At 55.2% G+C, this 17,904-nt stretch overlaps 5 protein-coding genes across 5 annotated transcripts; 4 read left to right on the forward strand and 1 right to left on the reverse strand.

Moving 5' to 3' along the window:
* Positions 1-289: 289 nt before the first annotated feature.
* CORC01_04326 (hsp90-like protein) lies at positions 290-6,316 on the forward strand (the record flags this gene model as incomplete). The annotated part of the gene is made up of 2 exons (XM_022615974.1): positions 290-6,046; positions 6,098-6,316. The coding sequence occupies 2 exons, from the start codon at positions 290-292 to the stop codon at positions 6,314-6,316; spliced, it is 5,976 nt and encodes a 1,991-aa protein (XP_022477489.1).
* Positions 6,317-7,958: 1,642 nt separating this feature from the next.
* CORC01_04327 (uncharacterized protein) lies at positions 7,959-10,020 on the forward strand (the record flags this gene model as incomplete). The annotated part of the gene is made up of 4 exons (XM_022615975.1): positions 7,959-8,169; positions 8,397-8,676; positions 8,795-9,208; positions 9,261-10,020. The coding sequence occupies 4 exons, from the start codon at positions 7,959-7,961 to the stop codon at positions 10,018-10,020; spliced, it is 1,665 nt and encodes a 554-aa protein (XP_022477490.1).
* A 595-nt stretch (positions 10,021-10,615) lies between these two features.
* Positions 10,616-12,563, forward strand: CORC01_04328 (T-complex protein 1; the record flags this gene model as incomplete). Its single annotated transcript, XM_022615976.1, has 6 exons — positions 10,616-10,640; positions 10,724-10,790; positions 10,841-11,049; positions 11,102-11,692; positions 11,742-12,379; positions 12,471-12,563. The coding sequence occupies 6 exons, from the start codon at positions 10,616-10,618 to the stop codon at positions 12,561-12,563; spliced, it is 1,623 nt and encodes a 540-aa protein (XP_022477491.1).
* Positions 12,564-13,001: 438 nt separating this feature from the next.
* On the reverse strand, positions 13,002-13,655 carry CORC01_04329 (uncharacterized protein; the record flags this gene model as incomplete). Its single annotated transcript, XM_022615977.1, has 1 exon — positions 13,002-13,655. The coding sequence occupies one exon, from the start codon at positions 13,653-13,655 to the stop codon at positions 13,002-13,004; it is 654 nt and encodes a 217-aa protein (XP_022477492.1).
* Positions 13,656-16,110: 2,455 nt separating this feature from the next.
* On the forward strand, positions 16,111-17,741 carry CORC01_04330 (phosphoglycerate mutase; the record flags this gene model as incomplete). Its single annotated transcript, XM_022615978.1, has 3 exons — positions 16,111-16,165; positions 16,241-16,696; positions 16,747-17,741. 3 exons carry the CDS (start codon positions 16,111-16,113, stop codon positions 17,739-17,741), a joined length of 1,506 nt encoding a protein of 501 aa, XP_022477493.1.
* Between the last annotated feature and the right edge of the window lie 163 nt (positions 17,742-17,904).

Raw genomic sequence — 17,904 nt, forward strand, 5'->3', positions numbered from 1 at the left:
TACCGTTCGTCACAATCCGGCCGAACGCCTTCTTGGCGCGACATCACCACTTCCGACCAGGACCTTGGGACTTTTGTGTATGGGGCGTTCTATTCTATGAGGAATGCCAAGCACGAGCCTTCCAGCAGACAAGAAAGACTCGTCCTCTGCGCGTCGGCTTAGCCTTCCAAGACGAACCACGCCCGAATCGAAAAAGTCGCCCACCAGAGAATCGCCCGTCAACCTCCCGAGTCCCCGTTATGGACTGACCCTCGATTCTCTCAAATCGGGTAGAAATGCGCGAGTCGCAATGCCGGGTGCGTCCAAGGAGCAGACTTCCAAGTCTTCGACCGACCGCTCCCGGGCGCAAATCGAACCCTTCGTCACCAAGGCCGCGAGTCCTGGCGGTATTGGTCCGGATACTAACCTAAGGCGCAGCGTGGGTGTGTCTAGGGCTGATGATGACGTTGCTGGTGGCATGGGCGGCAAGGAAGCAAAAAGTAAGACTGAGAATGCTGTAGGGGCCGACGACGATACGCCACCGGCCCTCTCAGAATCTCAGATACAGCTGAATCGATACCGAGAGCGACTGGCACGAGACTTGGAGAAGCGCGAGATGGCGACAAGAGGCTTGATGGCGACGACCCCAGAGAAGATGCGCGTGTCGCCAATTCAGGAGGAAACTGGCAATTCGCCGCGCACACAGGCTGGAATCGCGGGCTTGGCAACGACATTGTCCAATTTAACAACAACGTCCACCGAATCCGGGAACACCATTCGCGGCGGGATTACGCCCGGTCATGTCGCAGGCACGCCCTCTTACCCCTTCCCGCGCATGTACACGCCGGGGTACGGTCCCGGCGCGATGAACCGACCATTCGGGAATATGTCACCAACTGCCGCCGCCTTCATGTCGCAGGGCATGTCGTTCGAGGGTTTTGGTGCCGCTCAGGACAGAGTTATGTCCGGTTCCTCGACACCCGCATCGGCCCTGACCTTTCTCCCCGCTGGAGTTACTGGCCAATTGGAGGGCGATTTTCCGAGTCCAAACCTCTACGACCTGTCGCTGATGCTCAATGCCGAGCCGGGAATGGACGCGTGGTGGAACACTGTCGTTCAGATCATGAGAGATGTGTACAAAGCCGAGAGGGTGACACTCTCTGTGCCAGCTGACTCTACGGATATCGAGAACGTGCCCTGGGGCCAAAAAGCAACGTACAACGAGCACCAGGAAGATGATCTCAGCCTCGGATACATGGCGAGGGGAAGCAGCTTGATACCAAGCAGCGCTGGCGATATTGGCTCAGAAGAATCTCCTTTACCTGAAGACCAGGCACGACCTAGGCTGCTGTCTCGGCCCAGTCTGCAGACGCGGCACTCGTTCACGACATACGAGGAGAACAGAGAACGAAAAGGGAACAGCACCGAAAGACTCTTGCCTTCACGCCGCCCCGCACAACTAGGCAGAAGCAAGAGCTACTTTCCGCCTGGCAAGGCGACAGAGGATAGTGCTCAAGAGCCACTAGGCCCGGCATTGAACCAGTCTGCTCTCGCTGAGCATGATGCCGAAGAGCAAAATGTTCCGAGTTGGGAGGCTCCAATCGGGGCTCACTCCGAAACCGAGGGCAGGGTGCTTCCTGTACTTCAAGCCCTAGATTACGAGGCCGATCCTCTTATCGACCACGGCGGCGTGATGCGTGTTCTTGAACGCGGCAAGGTTATCGCGCTGACAAGAAGCTACCCCTACCTTCAGAATTTGCCAGAGGAGGCGCCAACCAAGTCAAAAGTGACTGCCAATACAACTTCGGCTGAGGCAGCAAGGAAAAAGCTGAAAAGGGGCAAGATCGAATCCGGCCAGAAGCTATCAACGATCTTTGGTGGTTCAAATTCCTCCTGGAGTTCTAGCCGTAGTCACAGCGGTGACAAGCCATCTAGCATAATTTCGCGACTTTCTGAGGACGATCCACGCCCACCCACGCCAAAGTACGAAGAGTTCGAGCAGGCACCACCATCTCCCTGGTCTCAGTCTCCGGCGCCTTCTCCCGCCGTGCGGGCAGATCCGAATGAAAATCCTTTCTTCACTGATGCCATGGTCGACGAGGACTCTTTCAACCCTGAGTCTGCACCTGCAGACTACACAGGAATGCAACCACCTGAAGCTATTGGCGTGGACAACGCGTGGACCGTCCTTCACATTCCGTTGACGCACCTGCTGCTCTCGAAACCTGTCCATCCTTTCAAGCTTGACACCACTGTACTGGAGCAAAAGTCTCACTCTCGCAACCGTAGCGAGTCTCAGGACCCTTCTGGCGGCGGTGAAGATGACGACGCCGTCTCTTCCTCGTGGCAGCGGAAAGATAAGCCTGCGCCCATCGCTATCCTGTCGATTCTCAGTCCCGTCATCCCGTATCCCTCAAACCTACGCCATTCGTTGGAGTATCTTGCCCCGCACCTAGCAACCTCCTTTTCTCTATGTCGTCATTACACGAATTTGGAGACAGAGCTTGCTGGCCTCAACCGGCGTAGGCCTCAGACTGCTGGGTTTGGCGCGCTTGCTGCCGACGGCCGCCCCCTGGCCGACCCTACCAGCATCGGCAATCTAAGCTTCATGGCTTCGGACGACATGGCTGCCCAACGTTCGCTGGCGGGCAGTATTACCAGTCCCAGCGATTATTCCGGCGTTTCCAAGAGTGCTGCTGGCTCCCCGCTCGGCACTCCTGGTTCAATACACCATGCCATTGATAAGAGTGGATTTGCAACCAGCCCTGCGCAAGTTGGGGGAGACAGCTACTTCGGCACCAAGCAGAAGTCGGGCAACCCGAGGATTGAGACATCATCTGCGAGCTCCCAGAGGGCGAGGAGGAGTTCAAAGGAGGATTCGCCGATGGACAAGCGCCAAGCTCGACTCTCCGCATCGTACAAGCTACTTAATAAGGAGCCTGCGCAGACGCCCGGGGAGAGCGAAGACTTGGTCGAGCTCAATGTCGAAAGCCGAGTATCGACACCGGGAGGTTCCAGGAGAGTGCTCTCCCACGAACTCAAAAATTACCTGGAGGAAATCGCGGTGCTCGAACCTCGACTCAAATCAACTGACCAGAAGAGCTCGGAACAGGGCCACCACACCCTGCTGCATTCCTACGGTGCCGACTTTGCGACGAGCTTCCAGTCGCTACCACCCAGCTCGAGCGTGGTCAGCAGGCCGGTGCCCCATACCGCACCGACCCGAACCGGCTCGATTACTGTCGGTCCAGTGGACATGCCACCGCCATCAGACCGTCTCAAGGGCCTCATCCTAGACTCTCTACCTGCTCATGTCTTTGTCTCGCTTCCGCAGTCGGGTGAAATAGTCTGGGTGAATAGTCGGTACCTAACGTATCGCGGACAAACGGTCTCCGACTTAGCTGCCGACCCTTGGGGCAGCATCCACCCGGACGACAGAGACGAATATCTCAAGGCATGGAGTCATTCCCTGCGAACTGGCGAGCAATTCTCGAGAACTGTTCGCATCAGACGCTTCGATGGGGCCTACCGATGGTTCTATGCCCGTGCCGTTGCGTCTCGCGATAAACGAGGGGTTATGATGCAGTTCCTCGGCTCTTACATGGATATCCATGACCAACATATTGCGGAACTCAAGGCTGCACGGCAAGAGGAAATTGAGGCCTCGGAGGCAAAGCACAGGCTCTTAGCCAACCTCATCCCTCAAATCATATTCACTGCAACTGAAGACGAAGGTATCACGTTTGCCAATGAGCAGTGGCTTTCGTACACAGGGCAGAGCTTCGAAGACTGCCTCGGGCTGGGTTTCATGGACTTCGTGCATCCTGAGGATCTGGCTAAATGTCAAATACCCACAGACCGACCACCAACACCGATGCCGTCCAAATTCGACCGTACAGGACATCAGGAGCCAGTGCCGTCTGAGGCGACGTTGGCCAGCCTCATATCGGGCAAAACGCAAATCCAGCTGGAAACAAACCTTCGAGGCATCCACCAAGCACTGTCGCGGAATAACAGCTCGAGTAGTAGCTCAGTCTACGAAATGCCCACCGCTGATCTCACGGCTTTGGCTAGGCAGGGCGTCATCAAAGTGACAACCGACAGCAACGGCAGACTATCATACACTACGGAGGTGCGGTTGCGTTCCAAGAACGGAGAGTACAGGTGGCACCTAATTCGTTGCGTCGAGATCGACACTATTGACTTTGGAAACGGGGCCAGCTCCTACTTTGGCTCGGCAACGGACATCAACGACCACAAGCTGCTTGAAGCCAAACTCAAGGAGGCTATGGAGTCTAAGAGTAGATTCCTGAGCAACATGTCGCACGAGATTCGGACGCCACTCATCGGCATTTCGGGAATGGTCAGCTTCCTACAAGACACAATTCTCAATGAAGAGCAGCGCGACTATACCAACACCATCCAGACGAGTGCCAACAGCCTCTTGATGATTATCAACGACATCCTAGATTTGTCAAAGGTCGACGCCGGAATGATGAAGCTCAAGTATGAATGGTTCCACACGCGCTCCCTCATTGAAGATGTCAATGAATTGGTATCCACCATGGCTATTGCAAAGAGACTTGAGCTTAATTACATTGTAGAGGAGGATGTCCCGGCCTGGGTCAAGGGCGACAAGGTCCGCATTCGCCAAGTCCTCCTAAACGTCATTGGCAATGCCATCAAGTTCACTGCCGAGGGCGAGGTGTTTAGCCGGTGCAGGGTCTATGCCACCAAAGATTCGGCTCAGGACCAGAAAGAGATCATGCTCGAATTCGCCATCATCGACACAGGGCGTGGTTTCTCACAGGAGGAGGCAGACCTCATCTTCAAGCCGTTCAGTCAAATAGATGGGAGCAGTACCAGACAGCATGGTGGAAGTGGTCTGGGGCTGGTTATTTCAAGACAGTTGGTGGAGCTTCACGGAGGCAAGATGGAAGGTAGCGCTGTCCCTGGCAAAGGCTCAACTTTCACCTTCACTGCCAGGTTTGCTTTACCGACAAAGGAGGATCATCCCGACGCGCCCCTGAGCCCAGAGAGCTTGCATCCCATCTCCAGGGTCACCCCAGACCTGACCATCGTTCGTCGTTCAAAGAACGTGCCTTCACCCACGGTTGCATCGACAGACAGCCCCAAGACCGATACCGAGTTCACGTCGCCCGCTGTTGCTTCTAGTGGAAGTTCAGCCCCGTCAATCCAGTCCAGCGTTTCTCGGGCTACAGAACTTACGTCCGTGTCTTCAATCAATGTTGGGCTTGTCCACTTCAGCGAAGCTGCAAGAGCAAGCGGTCAAGACCTGTCGCAGATGAAGCTCGAGCTGCCCTCCAGCGAATCCTCACCGGACAAGACACCCACACCGGAGACCTCCAAATTTACCAAGCCCGAAGACTTGAAGCCTCCCATGTACTCCATCCTCATCATCTGCCCCCAGACCCATAGCCGTGAGGCTACTACGCAACACATTGAGATGACGTTGCCAAAGGACGTACCCCATCAAATAACCGCACTAGACTCTACTGAAAAGGCACAAAAGTTGCTTGGGGGAGACGAGTCTGTCAATTTCACCCATATTGTCCTCAACTTGCCGTCCCCAGAGGAGATTATCGGCCTCATGGAGCAGATCACCAAGACGACAACAATCAGCAACACAACAATCCTCATTCTGTCAGACTCAGTCCAACGGCAAGCAGTGATAAGGCTCGCGACAGATACCAAGTATGAGAAGCTTGTGTCGGAAAATGCTGTCACCTTCATCTACAAACCTGTCAAGCCGTCGAGGTTTGCTGTCATTTTCGATCCTGACAAGGTTCGCGATTTGAGCGTCGACCGGAACCGCTCAACCGCGCAAAGGATGGTTGAAACCCAGAAGGCGAGTTACCAGGAGATTGGGAAACGTATGGGCAACAAGGGGTATAAGGTGCTCCTGGTTGAAGACAACCCTGTAAACCAAAAGGTTTTACAAAAGTACTTGAAGAAGGTCGGCGTGGAGGTCGAAGTGGCGGCCGACGGCGCCGAGTGCACCGAAATGGTGTTTGGCCACGTCCATAACTACTACTCCTTGATACTTGTAGGTTCTCATCATTCCGCAAGGAGATCCACCAGCTAATACGCTTCCCAGTGCGACTTGCATATGCCACGCAAGGATGGCTACCAGGCCTGCCGAGAGATTCGACAATGGGAGAAAGAACAGGGCTTTAAGAAGTTGCCCATCATTGCGCTTTCGGCCAACGTCATGTCCGACGTCCAGGACAAGTGCGTCGCCGCCGGTTTCAGCGACTACGTCACCAAGCCTGTCGATTTCATCGATCTCAGCAGAGCCATGTCCAGGTTCTTTTGAAGTCTAGAGAAGGGCGCAAAACCAGAATAATAATAACGAGAGGCGGGACTATTATGCCATGCCCCATACACTTTTGTTTGCCTGCTGTATTCGCACAGGTACTCGCACTACAATTTACATTCAAACACAAAATGGGGCTATTACTAGCAGGGCATGATATTTGGGGGGTGGGAACAGGCGTTTAGGGGTTTACGAAAGATCTGGTTCATCATGATTAATTATGGTCCTTTCTGCTCATCGTGTACAACTGCTTCGAGGCGGATACCATCATAGAGACGTACCTCTAGAGGAGGGTCTTTTGCGGGGGGAATACTTCAGGATTATACATTAGCTTTTATTCTTCTCATGGATTCATGTTAGGGATGACACTCGTCGCCGTAGCTTGGCGATGCATGTAAATGGCGTCCAAAGTCTGGGCCAATACTGGGCTTGAGAAGAGGGATGGGCAAGCTCGTCGTGACGGGGTTACTACCATTTTATTGGGTACGGGATGGGTGTTCGGAGGTCAGCCGGGGCGTAAGGAAGCAACTCGACGAATACTTGCCGTGTGTTTGGGGGGTTTGTGGAGAGAAAAACGTGGTAATTGTGATCGAGACACGACGATATCCCAACACAACAAATGAACCTATAGTTGCGTACGTAGTTGCTTCGCTTCTGCTTGTGTACGAGGGAAGAGATTGAGCAACCGTCGGACTCGTCCAGAGAAAGACTGAACTAGACATACACATTCGCCATCTTGTTGAAGCTGGCTGGCTCATTACTCAAGGTTGGGACCATTTTGTTCCCGCTTCGTAAAGATGATATCATTCTAGCCACCTTCCTGTAATCTCCTCCTCTCTTTCCCGGAATATGGTAACACACAGGATTCACCTGCTCTATCGGGGCTAGGCAAATTACAAGGTACCGAAAAAAGCGTCGTGGGAGTTTTGGCTCTGTGTTGAGCCGACTCGACTCTGCCGGTTCCACTTCTAGGCGTCTTTGTTTGATCTATAGCCCAATCGAGGCCAGATGAGGCCTTGCCCGCTTGAAGTTGACACAGGATATTGCTGAAGATCCAGTCTTCTACCACACCGCAAAGGTCTTTCGTTCCTCTCAAACCGACCTTGTCATTCCTTTGCCTCGGAGCCTGGGCGTCTACAAGACTCCCATTAATTCTTTTCCCTTCTTCGATGAAGGGCCCAGTCGTTTGTCTCGCACCTACTTGCCTCTCTGCTGGTTCCGGACGCCTACTTCAACATCGGTGTAAGGCGGCCGTGAATGGCTTCCTTTCGTTTCTTCAAGGTACAACCTTTCTCGCCTGCGATTACTTTATTAGAGTCGAATATTCCTCCTTCGTCTCTAGAATTCCGGTTCTACGCACCATAGACAACTTGCTTCCAACCTTTCCACTGGCTAATATTACCCGGTGATACGTGGCGGCCGTCTTCGAGCCCGCCTTTCCGCAAAGTCTTCTAGCCTCCCGACAATAACGACTGCCGCAGCCCACTCGATAGGAGATACCGAATACAAGCGATAAGGCCGCTCTATTCATTGCTCTGAGCTTCGTACAGCAATCATCCTCGAGACATCTCCAGACGCTTCACTTAGTTCACCACCAACACGACATCTTCTTCGACCAGCAAAGGACGCGGCAACTGACAGAATGGCATTTCCATGGGCTCAAAGTTGCAAGAGACAGGCGAGCGAGGTTCTGGACAGTGCGCCCAAGAGAACACGGGTCGACCACCATGTCCATTGGGGTGTGGCCGCACCCACGGCGGGACCTGAGTTAATTGCGAACGCGGACCAACAACAGCGAGAACCTCAGGCCCACAAGGTGAGGCACAGAAGGAGCATGGCGGTCGCGAATCCAGGTATGATATAAAGGGTTGTGGCCGACCTATGGCTTCACGTTGCTGTGCCTAAAATATCCTTGCCTGATCTGTTGCAGAACTAGGCTCAGGAATTCGACCACCGCGACCAACTCGACTTGGCCATTTCTTAGAAGTCTCCCGCCACAGTCAGTATGATGAATAAGTCAAACATTTGCTTTAGTTAACCATAGCGGTAGGAACGGTGGCGCTTTGCCGGAATCCAACAGATATCCAAGCCGAGACCGATGCCGGCTACAAACTTGCGAAAATGGCCGAGTTCAAGCCTGGCATGAGCGTTCAGGAAAAGCTGTCATTAGGATTTCGTACTGGATTGCAAAAAAGAGACGAGCACCAGACCAGGATTCAACAAGAACCAGAGCGTTCGCTGACTGGATCCCGCAACGAGATAATGGCTTTAGGTGGCATCGATCTAACCGATCATGCCCTCGGGTTGCCAATCTCTCTGCGACAGGGTGCCGTCGCCTTCGACGCGGAAACTAAGAAAAGGTGCTTAGGTATCACATCCACGGAAACTACGTTGACAAAAAATAGCCCGGAGATCAAACTAGCCCAAGAGAGGAATATGCTTAGAGATCACTACAGAGCTAGATCGCTCTTTGCGTAGGTCCTCTTCTAATTGGCAGAGAACCTTTGACTCATCAGTGCAAAGTATAGGGGCCTGCCGCAGGCTGACGACGGTGATGCGACCCTATATCAGGACTATTCATACGATTCCGGGTCTTAATGCTCGGCGGCGGGCTGGTCAGATCATGAATGTCGAGTGGCAACACAACTACCACGGCATGTCAATGAACATGAGCTTCAGCGCTTTACAAGCCAGATCAATGGAATTGAACGGATACCGGAGGCGCACGATACAGTGCATACACTTCCAGAGGGAGGAAGTCATGACACAAAAGCCGTTTCCGGGGCCGCCCCTGGGTGCTGACACGGCGGAGGCCTACGGAGCCAGTTCCAGCACGGAAATGTTTTTCGGGCATGATCAGGATCACAGACTTTCGTTGGTCGATTTGTATATGTGAGTCATTTGCACTTGCTCGAGGCAGATCCAGGCTGACATTTGCTCCAAGCACCGACATCAACGGAGTGAGACGCAGATGGGTATGCATCGAGATAGCCAAGCCCCTAGTCCAGGTCAAAGGCCCAGTCCCTATGGAACTGACGCCGATGCCGCAATCATACGTCAAGATTGCTGCGCCTGGTGACAAGATCCTGATATTGAAGGACACGAGCCAGCCACTGCCTATCGAGGAAGAGCAACGGGACAAAAATGAGCCTCCACAGCTCGGCGACTTTGAAAAGCTCTCGATATGTGGGCCCATAGATGGTCGAGAGGACGTCAAGATGAGGCTGAGGATGTGCAGAGACGGTATGCCGATTTTTGCAACCGGGTCCAAAAAAGGTCACATCCCAGGATCCAGCCGTGTTGAGGACTTTCTCTCTGCGTCAGAAGTAACTGGCCTCCCTTGGAAAGAAACAGACAGACGGGTCCACCAAAATACAGTCTTGAAGAGAAAGAATGAGTTCTGGGACCGCTTACGCTCAGCGGCAGAGATCGACAAGCAGCGATGGGCTTCACTCCAGGACGCCATAGCCAGAAATGACTGCGTCGTAGACATCACGTTCCAGGGTGAATGGCAAGAGTTTGCCCCAGTCATCCAGGCGTCTCAGTCCATGTGGACACCAGCTTTACCGCCGCTACAACCTGGGACGCCACGCTTACCACACACGATTCAGCTGCCTGGTCTCAACAAAGTGCCACGCAACAGATACGAAGGCAAAGTGGTTGGTCCTCGAAGTTCTGGGCTCCGCAACGAAGTCCATTGGTAGAGCCTACACCCGTAGTGGCGATTGGGAATGGTGTGGAGAATCGCCGAATTAGAAGCGAATATTGCAGAAAGTTGAGCAATGGCGTCGTACTGCTTTACACTATTCGGGGACGAATACATCCAATATTCGGGGTCTGGCCTCCTGGGCTGGCCCGCGCTTCTCTAGAGACAGCACACTCACCGCGGCTCTACAGTGGTCTTGGGGATGTTTGATAGCGATAGCTCCATAGGAAAATATACCATAATCTTGAGCATCAGCGATGAAGTGCACCCTCGTGGTCTTCCTTCGCCGATGGAGTAGTTCAAAAGTGAATGGGACGTTGCCATAAGTGGGTCTGTCGGTATCCTGTGCCAGAAGCCAGGTGAAGCTCGGTGAAGCCGGGAAATAGGTTCCGCCGCGCTCCAGCTTCATCCCGCCGAAAAACAAACCCGCCCAGCGAACTTTTTAGAAGCCCGGTGCCTTGAGTAGCAGCAGCACCACCACCCCCGCCATCTCCACGGTTTCCTTTGCAACGGTGAAGCTCTTCGCCGAAACACCCCCCTTGACGATATCAGGTTTTTTTTTTTCAAATTTTTGAAATCGTCGTCGCACAACCATGCAGGCTCCAGTAGTGGTAATGAGTACGGCAGCCCCTCCTTCCCCAGAGCTCTGACTAGCTACCCCCTACAATATCACGACCAGGTACTAACTGCGCATTCTCCAGACACCGGCGCCGGTGAAAGGCAGACGGGTCGCAAGGCCCAGATGTCCAACATCGCGGCTGCCAAGACGTACGATTCCCTTTCGATTTCCTATAGACACTCGCTAATCCCACCATCAGCGTCGCCGACATTATTCGATCATGCTTGGGACCCAAGGCCATGTTGAAGATGCTTCTGGACCCCATGGGAGGTATCGTCCTTACCAACGATGGCCACGCCATCCTCAGAGAGATCGAGGTCTCGCACCCCGCAGCAAAGAGCATGATTGAGCTCAGCCGGACACAAGACGAAGAGGTTGGCGATGGCACAACGACTGTCATTATTCTGGGTAAGCCCCTGAAGCTATCCTGCTTATAAAGCCAGAAACTGACCCGGCGCAGCTGGCGAGATGCTTGCGCAGTCCCTTCCCCAGCTCGAGCGTAACATCCACCCCGTCCAGATCATCGCCGCCTTCCGCCGGGCGCTGAAGGACGCCCTCGAGATCGTCGACGACATCTCCCTCCCCATCGACGTTAACGACGACAAGGCCATGCGCGGCCTCATCTCCTCCTCTATAGGCACCAAGTTTGTCTCGAGATGGTCCGACCTGATGTGCGACCTGGCCCTCCGCGCTGTCCGCACCGTCACCTGGGAGGCCGGTAACGGAAAGACCGAGGTTGACATCAAGCGATACGCACGTGTGGAGAAGGTGCCGGGCGGTGAGATCGAGGACAGCAGAGTGCTGGACGGCGTCATGCTCAACAAGGACATCACCCACCCCAAAATGCGCCGGAGAATAGAAAACCCCAGAATCGTCCTCCTCGACTGCCCCCTGGAGTACAAGAAGGGCGAGTCGCAAACCAACATTGAGATTTCCAAGGAGGAGGACTGGAACCGCATCCTGCAGATCGAAGAGGAGCAGGTCAAGGCCATGTGCGAGAGCATCCTTGCCCTCAAGCCCGACTTGGTCATCACCGAGAAGGGCGTCTCAGGTGAGTTGAGATCGACCACGTGCTGGGGAATAGGGCTAACATTCAATAGATCTCGCTCAGCACTACTTTATGAAGGCTAACGTTACCGCTCTCCGCCGTGTGCGCAAGACGGACAACAACAGAATAGCAAGAGCGACGGGCGCCACCATTGTCAACCGCGTCGACGACATCCAAGACTCCGACGTCGGCACGCTCTGCGGCCTGTTCGAGATTGAAAAGATTGGCGACGAGTACTTCACCTTCCTCACCGGATGCAAGAACCCCAAGGCCTGCACAGTGCTCCTCCGCGGCCCGTCGAAGGACGTGCTTAACGAGATTGAGCGTAATCTGCAGGATGCCATGGGCGTTGCCCGCAATGTCATGTTCAACCCCAGACTTTCCCCTGGTGGTGGTGCGACGGAGATGGCCGTCTCGGTGCGGTTGAGTCAGCTCGCAAAGGGTGTCGAGGGCGTCCAGCAATGGCCGTACAAGGCCGTCGCCGACGCGCTCGAGGTCATCCCCCGCACGCTGGTTCAGAACGCCGGTGCCAGCCCGGTCAGAGTACTGACCGACCTGCGCGCCAAGCACGCAGAGGGCAAGCACTCGTGGGGTATCAACGGAGACTCTGGCGTGGTCGCCGACATGAAGGAGTACGGTGTGTGGGAGCCGGAGGCTATTAAGCTGCAGAGCATCAAGACGGCGATTGAGGTATGTCTAAACATCGATTTTACGACTTTTCATCTTCCCCCCCTTTTTTGGTTTTACAGTACTTTCCACAATACTTATACATGACTCACAGTCCGCTTGCTTGCTCCTCAGAGTAGACGACATTTGCAGCGCAAGGAAGGCGGCGCAAATGGGCAACGGCCTGCACGGTGGCGGCGACGAATGAGATGCCTGTTGAAGTTAGTCGGCTTGGTATTTTCTTCAGGACGGAGAGAAAGTTGTTGATGTGTCGCGCGATGAGAAGTGATTATGAAGAAGAAAAAAAAGGTCATACCCTGTATGGATGATGCATAGACATGGGAGTAGAATTTACCTAGACGACTGAAGTTCTCGGGACATTTCCAAAGTAGCTCCAAAGGAGCTCCAAAGGAAGAAGAAAAAAAGCTTTGATGCTCATGCTCATGCTCATGCTCTGGGGGTGCCCCCCCTTGCCTAGGTTGTTGGTGGCGTCTCCTGTCTGTCATTCCAATTTTTTTTTTTTTGGACGGGACCCGACCCACCGGACTTTTGGTGTTTGGTCTGAAGTTATTTTTGGGTGACGCCAAGCTTACGTTCAAGCTTGAAATCCTCGAAACAACTGTCAACCCCCTCAACCACGGATGAATCAGTCGTCGTCGTGGATTACAATACCGTGGGGCTGAGCAGCTCCTGACGAGGATGTCGTCGCCGTGTCTGCGCCCTTGCTCCTCCCGTCCCTGTCCTCCTTGGCATCGTCATGCTCCTTGTTTGTAGATGTTTCCGCCGCAGTCCTTGCATCACCTCCGCTCGAGGAAGCTGTGGTAGGTCCTTTTGCCACAGCAGCAGCACCACCACCACCACCGGGGCCCTTTTTGCCCTTTTGCTTCTTCTTATCCCTCTTCTCGCGGTTCTTCCTCGTGCGCTCCTCATCCTTGGCAGCGCGCTCGGCCTTTTGGCGCTCAAACTCGTCATTTTCCTTTTCCTGCCTCACCTCCTCGTCCATGGCGCGCAGTCGGTCGTACTCGCGGCGTCGACTGGCCTTGTAGACGTGGAACTCGCCGGAGCCGGCGCCGGCGGAGGAACCCTGGACATTCGTGACGATTTCGGGGGGCGCGGCGACGGCGCGTTTGGCGACGGCGCCGGGGGCGGGTGGGAGGCGGATTTCTTGGTCGGGTTTGGAGAAGAGGGTTTCGAGGTGTTTTGCGTGTTCGGACACGGGGGTGAGGGCGCGTTTCTTGGTCGGGCGGCGGGAGCGGGGGTCCGCTGAGGTGGGGATTGATTCGGGGCCTTCGCCGGACATGCTTGCTGCTGCTGCTGTTCCGGGAATGGAGCCGTCGGTCGGTCTGCGGGTTCGGCGTGGGCGGTTGCGTTGTGAACTTGAGATTTGGGAAAGGGGGGGGGGGGGGGGGGGGGGGGGGGGTGGGGCGGGGGGGGGGGGGGGGGGGGGGGGGGGGGGGGTGGGGGGGGGGGGGGGGGGGGGGGGGGGTGTGGGGGGGGGGGGGGGGGGGGGGGGGGGGGGGGGGGGGGGGGGGTTCGGTCGTATGATTGTGGGATGAGGCTGGGATGTGGAATGGGCTGATCCGGGGCAAGGAACGCGGTAGGCCCGGCTACGAGTTTGTGCTATGGTATCCGATGCGGACTGGCGGGCGGGCGGTCGGGCGAGCGCATGTGATAGTGGCCGTCTGCGTGCGTGGTTGTATGCGTCTTCCCGGTATAGGTAACGTGTGATTGTTGGTGACTGTTGGTGACTGTTGGTGATTGTTGGTGATTGTTGGTGACTGATGTCTGATGCGAGTTTCCCTAGAGATCGCGAGATAGAGGCGCGCGCGGCGTAATCAAGAAGGAAAAGATTGGCGTTCGAGGTCGGTTGTGGGCGGCTACCTAGGAGAGGGCCGGGGGTGGGAGTGGCGGCGGCGGCGGCAGCTGGTGTTCGACCTGCCCGTTGGTAAACCGTAAGGTAAGGTACGTTTGCGGCGAGGCGTGGTTCCTGTGGTGTGGTGCCTGTTGGAAAGGCTGAGGAAAACGGAGAGGAATGATTGGGACGACGTGCGACGCAGGTGTGGATTAGGTGGGGAACATGAATCGAATGACAACGCTGGGAATGGGCGGTTCTGGCCAACGCGTCTATCGGAGCATGCAGATGAACCACGCCAGATGGGATGCGGATTGACACGAGCGGCGCAGGCGCACTTTTGGAGTGATGGGGTTGCACCGCGGTTGGTTGTCAGGCGGCAAGACAGGTTGGAGATGGAGGTGATGAGTGAATCACAGTCACAGGAAGAGAAATTGGTTGAGAAGACTGCAGCCACGTCCAACAGAATGTCTGCAGTTGTCATCCGTCTGTTGGTTTACTTGCAGTTTGCGTAGCATTTTTGCTTCACTCTGGATGCGGGCATCTTCTGCAGGTAAGACAGCTCTGGCCAGTGCCGGCAGACCCTGTTCCCCTCCTCTTCACAATCAATCCACAGTTGTCCGTTGGTAATAAAAATTGAAGAGGGAAGGAAAGGGAGTGGGGAAAAAAAAAAGACTTACCCACTGCGTGCAAGTGCCGCCGTGCCGCCGCAAGGTGGGGTACACAGCCTCGCCGCTTGTCGGAGGGTCGGTGCGCCAATCAGGGACCGCGGATTCCCTGTCTTAAGGTGCTAGCTTGAGCCCTGCTTCTGACGTCTGGTTGGCTGACAGGGCGTTCAGATCTTCCGATGTGCCCCGCTGGAGAGCGACAGATGGCCAGGGGCCGTGGCCCGTTGGAACAATGGAACTCGGAGGGGGGGGGGGCGGCTCTGTCCTGCGATGCCTGCCTGGTCCCCCCGCGGAACAAAGAGCCTGAAGTGCCCTGCAGTCGGTTCGGTTGTCTTCTGAGTGTGGATGGGTCATGTTTGACTGTCATTCATTTGGGTAGGATGAGGGGTCGTTTTCTCTGGTATACGGATACCTCCGGCGGTTTGCCATGGCAATGCCCAAAAATACCTGGGACACGAGGGGCAACGCGACGTCGATTAATGTACAGTCCTGATGCCTTATGCGGGAGTTGATCTTGGTCACTAATGGCGGCAGCGGCACAAGATAGGTAGATACGTATCGCATGCATGCATGTATGCATGCAATACACCAGACAACCTAACAGTCCCTGAGAGTCCCCGAGAGTCACGCCTCTGAACAATACACAGCGAATCCCCAAAAACACTGGATCCCTGTGACTCTCGCAATGACAGACATGTCCATTCCGTCCCACTTGAACCACTCCTTGCTACGCCTTACGTTCCTTGCACCTTCAACCCAAACTCAACCCATCTCAACCTCTTCAACCTGTTGGTCGGAAACGTCCGTACACTACTAAAGCAGGCTCCATCCCTCTCCCCGTCGGCCCCGAAGGTTAAGGTTGGCATAAACCGATACACGTACAACGGCAGCCCCGTCCCAAGGTTTGCCTCTGCGACCAGCATCCGCCCCCCGTCCACCAGTGTCCTGCCTTTGCCCCGCCAAGCCTCATTCTTTTCCCTACACTACACTTCCCTACCCTTCCCGGTCAACAGGGTTCCCAACGCTACGATTTTTGCGACCTGCGGCTCGATTTTCTTTGCTCAGAGCTTTGGTCGCCTTTCATTGATATCTCCCGAGCAATAAAGAACCCTTGTTCCTAACATCAACACCATTGCCCAACACACCGCCGTCACCATCTCTGTCGACCGCTTCACAATTTTGGGGCACCCGACTTCGATTACAAACCCGCCAAACGCTCGTCACAACCCGACACCATGGTTAAACCGAGGCTCATCATCCTCATCCGGCACGCTCAGTCCGAGGGCAACAGTGCGACTCTCTCTTCCCCCCCAAGACCGAGAAATCCCCGTTCGGCCGGATTGCTAACCAGCGCTGAAAACACAGAGAACCGCGATATTCACCAGACGATTCCCGACCACCGAGTAAAGCTGACACAAGATGGCTGGCAACAAGCCTACGAAGCCGGCCGCAATCTGCGCAAGCTGTTGCGCGCTGACGACACACTACACTTCTTCACCTCCCCTTACCGCCGGACCCGCGAGACAACCGAAGGCATCCTCTCGACGTTGACATCCGACGAGGAGGACCCTTCGCCCTTCAAACGCTCCAACATCAAAGTTTACGAGGAGCCCCGCCTGCGTGAGCAGGACTTTGGCAACTTCCAGCCATGCTCCGCCGAGATGGAACGCATGTGGCAAGAGCGCGCCGACTACGGCCACTTCTTCTACCGCATTCCCAATGGCGAGAGCGCCGCAGACGCCTACGACAGAGTTAGTGGCTTCAACGAGAGCCTGTGGCGTCAGTTTGGCGAAAATGACTTTGCCAGCGTCTGCGTGCTAGGTATGTCGGGCATCTCCGAGCAGTCGATTCTGTGTTGCTGAACCGTGCAGTTACCCACGGCCTCATGTCCCGTGTCTTCTTGATGAAGTGGTATCACTTCACCGTCGAGTACTTCGAGGACCTGCGGAACGTTAACCATTGCGAGTTCCTCATCATGCGCAAGCAGGAGGAGAGCGGCAAATACACCCTCGAGAATAAACTCCGGACATGGTCAGAGCTACGTAAGGAGCGCGCTGAGATAAAGGAGAAAGAAGACAAAGAACGGAGCGAGATTGAGGGAGACCAGGAAATAGCCAACAAGGATGCCAAGACGGGTACTCTAATCGAACGCAGTAAGACTTTCATCGTCACGCGGCGTTGGGGTGGCTGTCCTAACGGGTGTAATCACAAGAGCCACTATCAGAGGCGAGACGATCTGGAAGCCCTTCGCCAAACGGACGAAGTCACCTCTAATGGGACCCTGAGTGGCCTCTCACGTCGTCAGTCCCCTGCCCCAGGGCGGCGACCCGTTAAGCGATGCGAGCAGGGGTACACATCCGACGAGGGCACCGACAGCGATGGCCGGCCACCGCAGATCGACGTCGCCCGGGCCCGCCATGAGATTGTGTCATCCCCCGACGGCACCCCGTCCTTCATCTCCGCAGAGGATCGTCTTCGGAGCATGATCTCGCCGCATCTCAATCTTGGCCGCGACTTTGGCGGCACCTTTTCCGGGCAGACCTCGATTGCCGGCAGTGACACGGACTCTTCCGAGGAGGACGGCCACAGACCAGAGATTACAGCCGTGGCTAAGATCAAAATGGGCATTGCGTCCAACGGTGACAACAACGGGGTTAATGGCAGTATCAACAGCATCGTGGGTGGCCATACCAAGGGAAATATGACACCAAGCACGGAGGACGAGCAGTCGGATGACAAAGGCAGGCGTCGCCGCGCCAACCGCCTTGGTGATACCAACAGCAGCGATCGAGGTTCCGAAGTAGACGAAGACGATATTGACGCCGCGGAGAAGCGAGACAGAAGTATCCTGGGGAGTGTTTACTGAACGGTGTATGACGGTGGCGTCGCGGTGGTTGATCCAGGGCCACATGAAGCTTAACGATTTTCTTGTGGAAGGGGCGCATCTACGGATATGGGACCTGTGCAGGAATGCGGTTTTTTCTTCTCCTAGCTCATGAACGATTTACAGGCATGAGATTGGGGGTTTC

The sequence above is a fragment of the Colletotrichum orchidophilum genome (assembly GCF_001831195.1).
Source record: "Colletotrichum orchidophilum strain IMI 309357 chromosome Unknown Scaffold_28.1, whole genome shotgun sequence".
NCBI classification, from domain to species: Eukaryota; Fungi; Ascomycota; class Sordariomycetes; order Glomerellales; family Glomerellaceae; genus Colletotrichum; species Colletotrichum orchidophilum.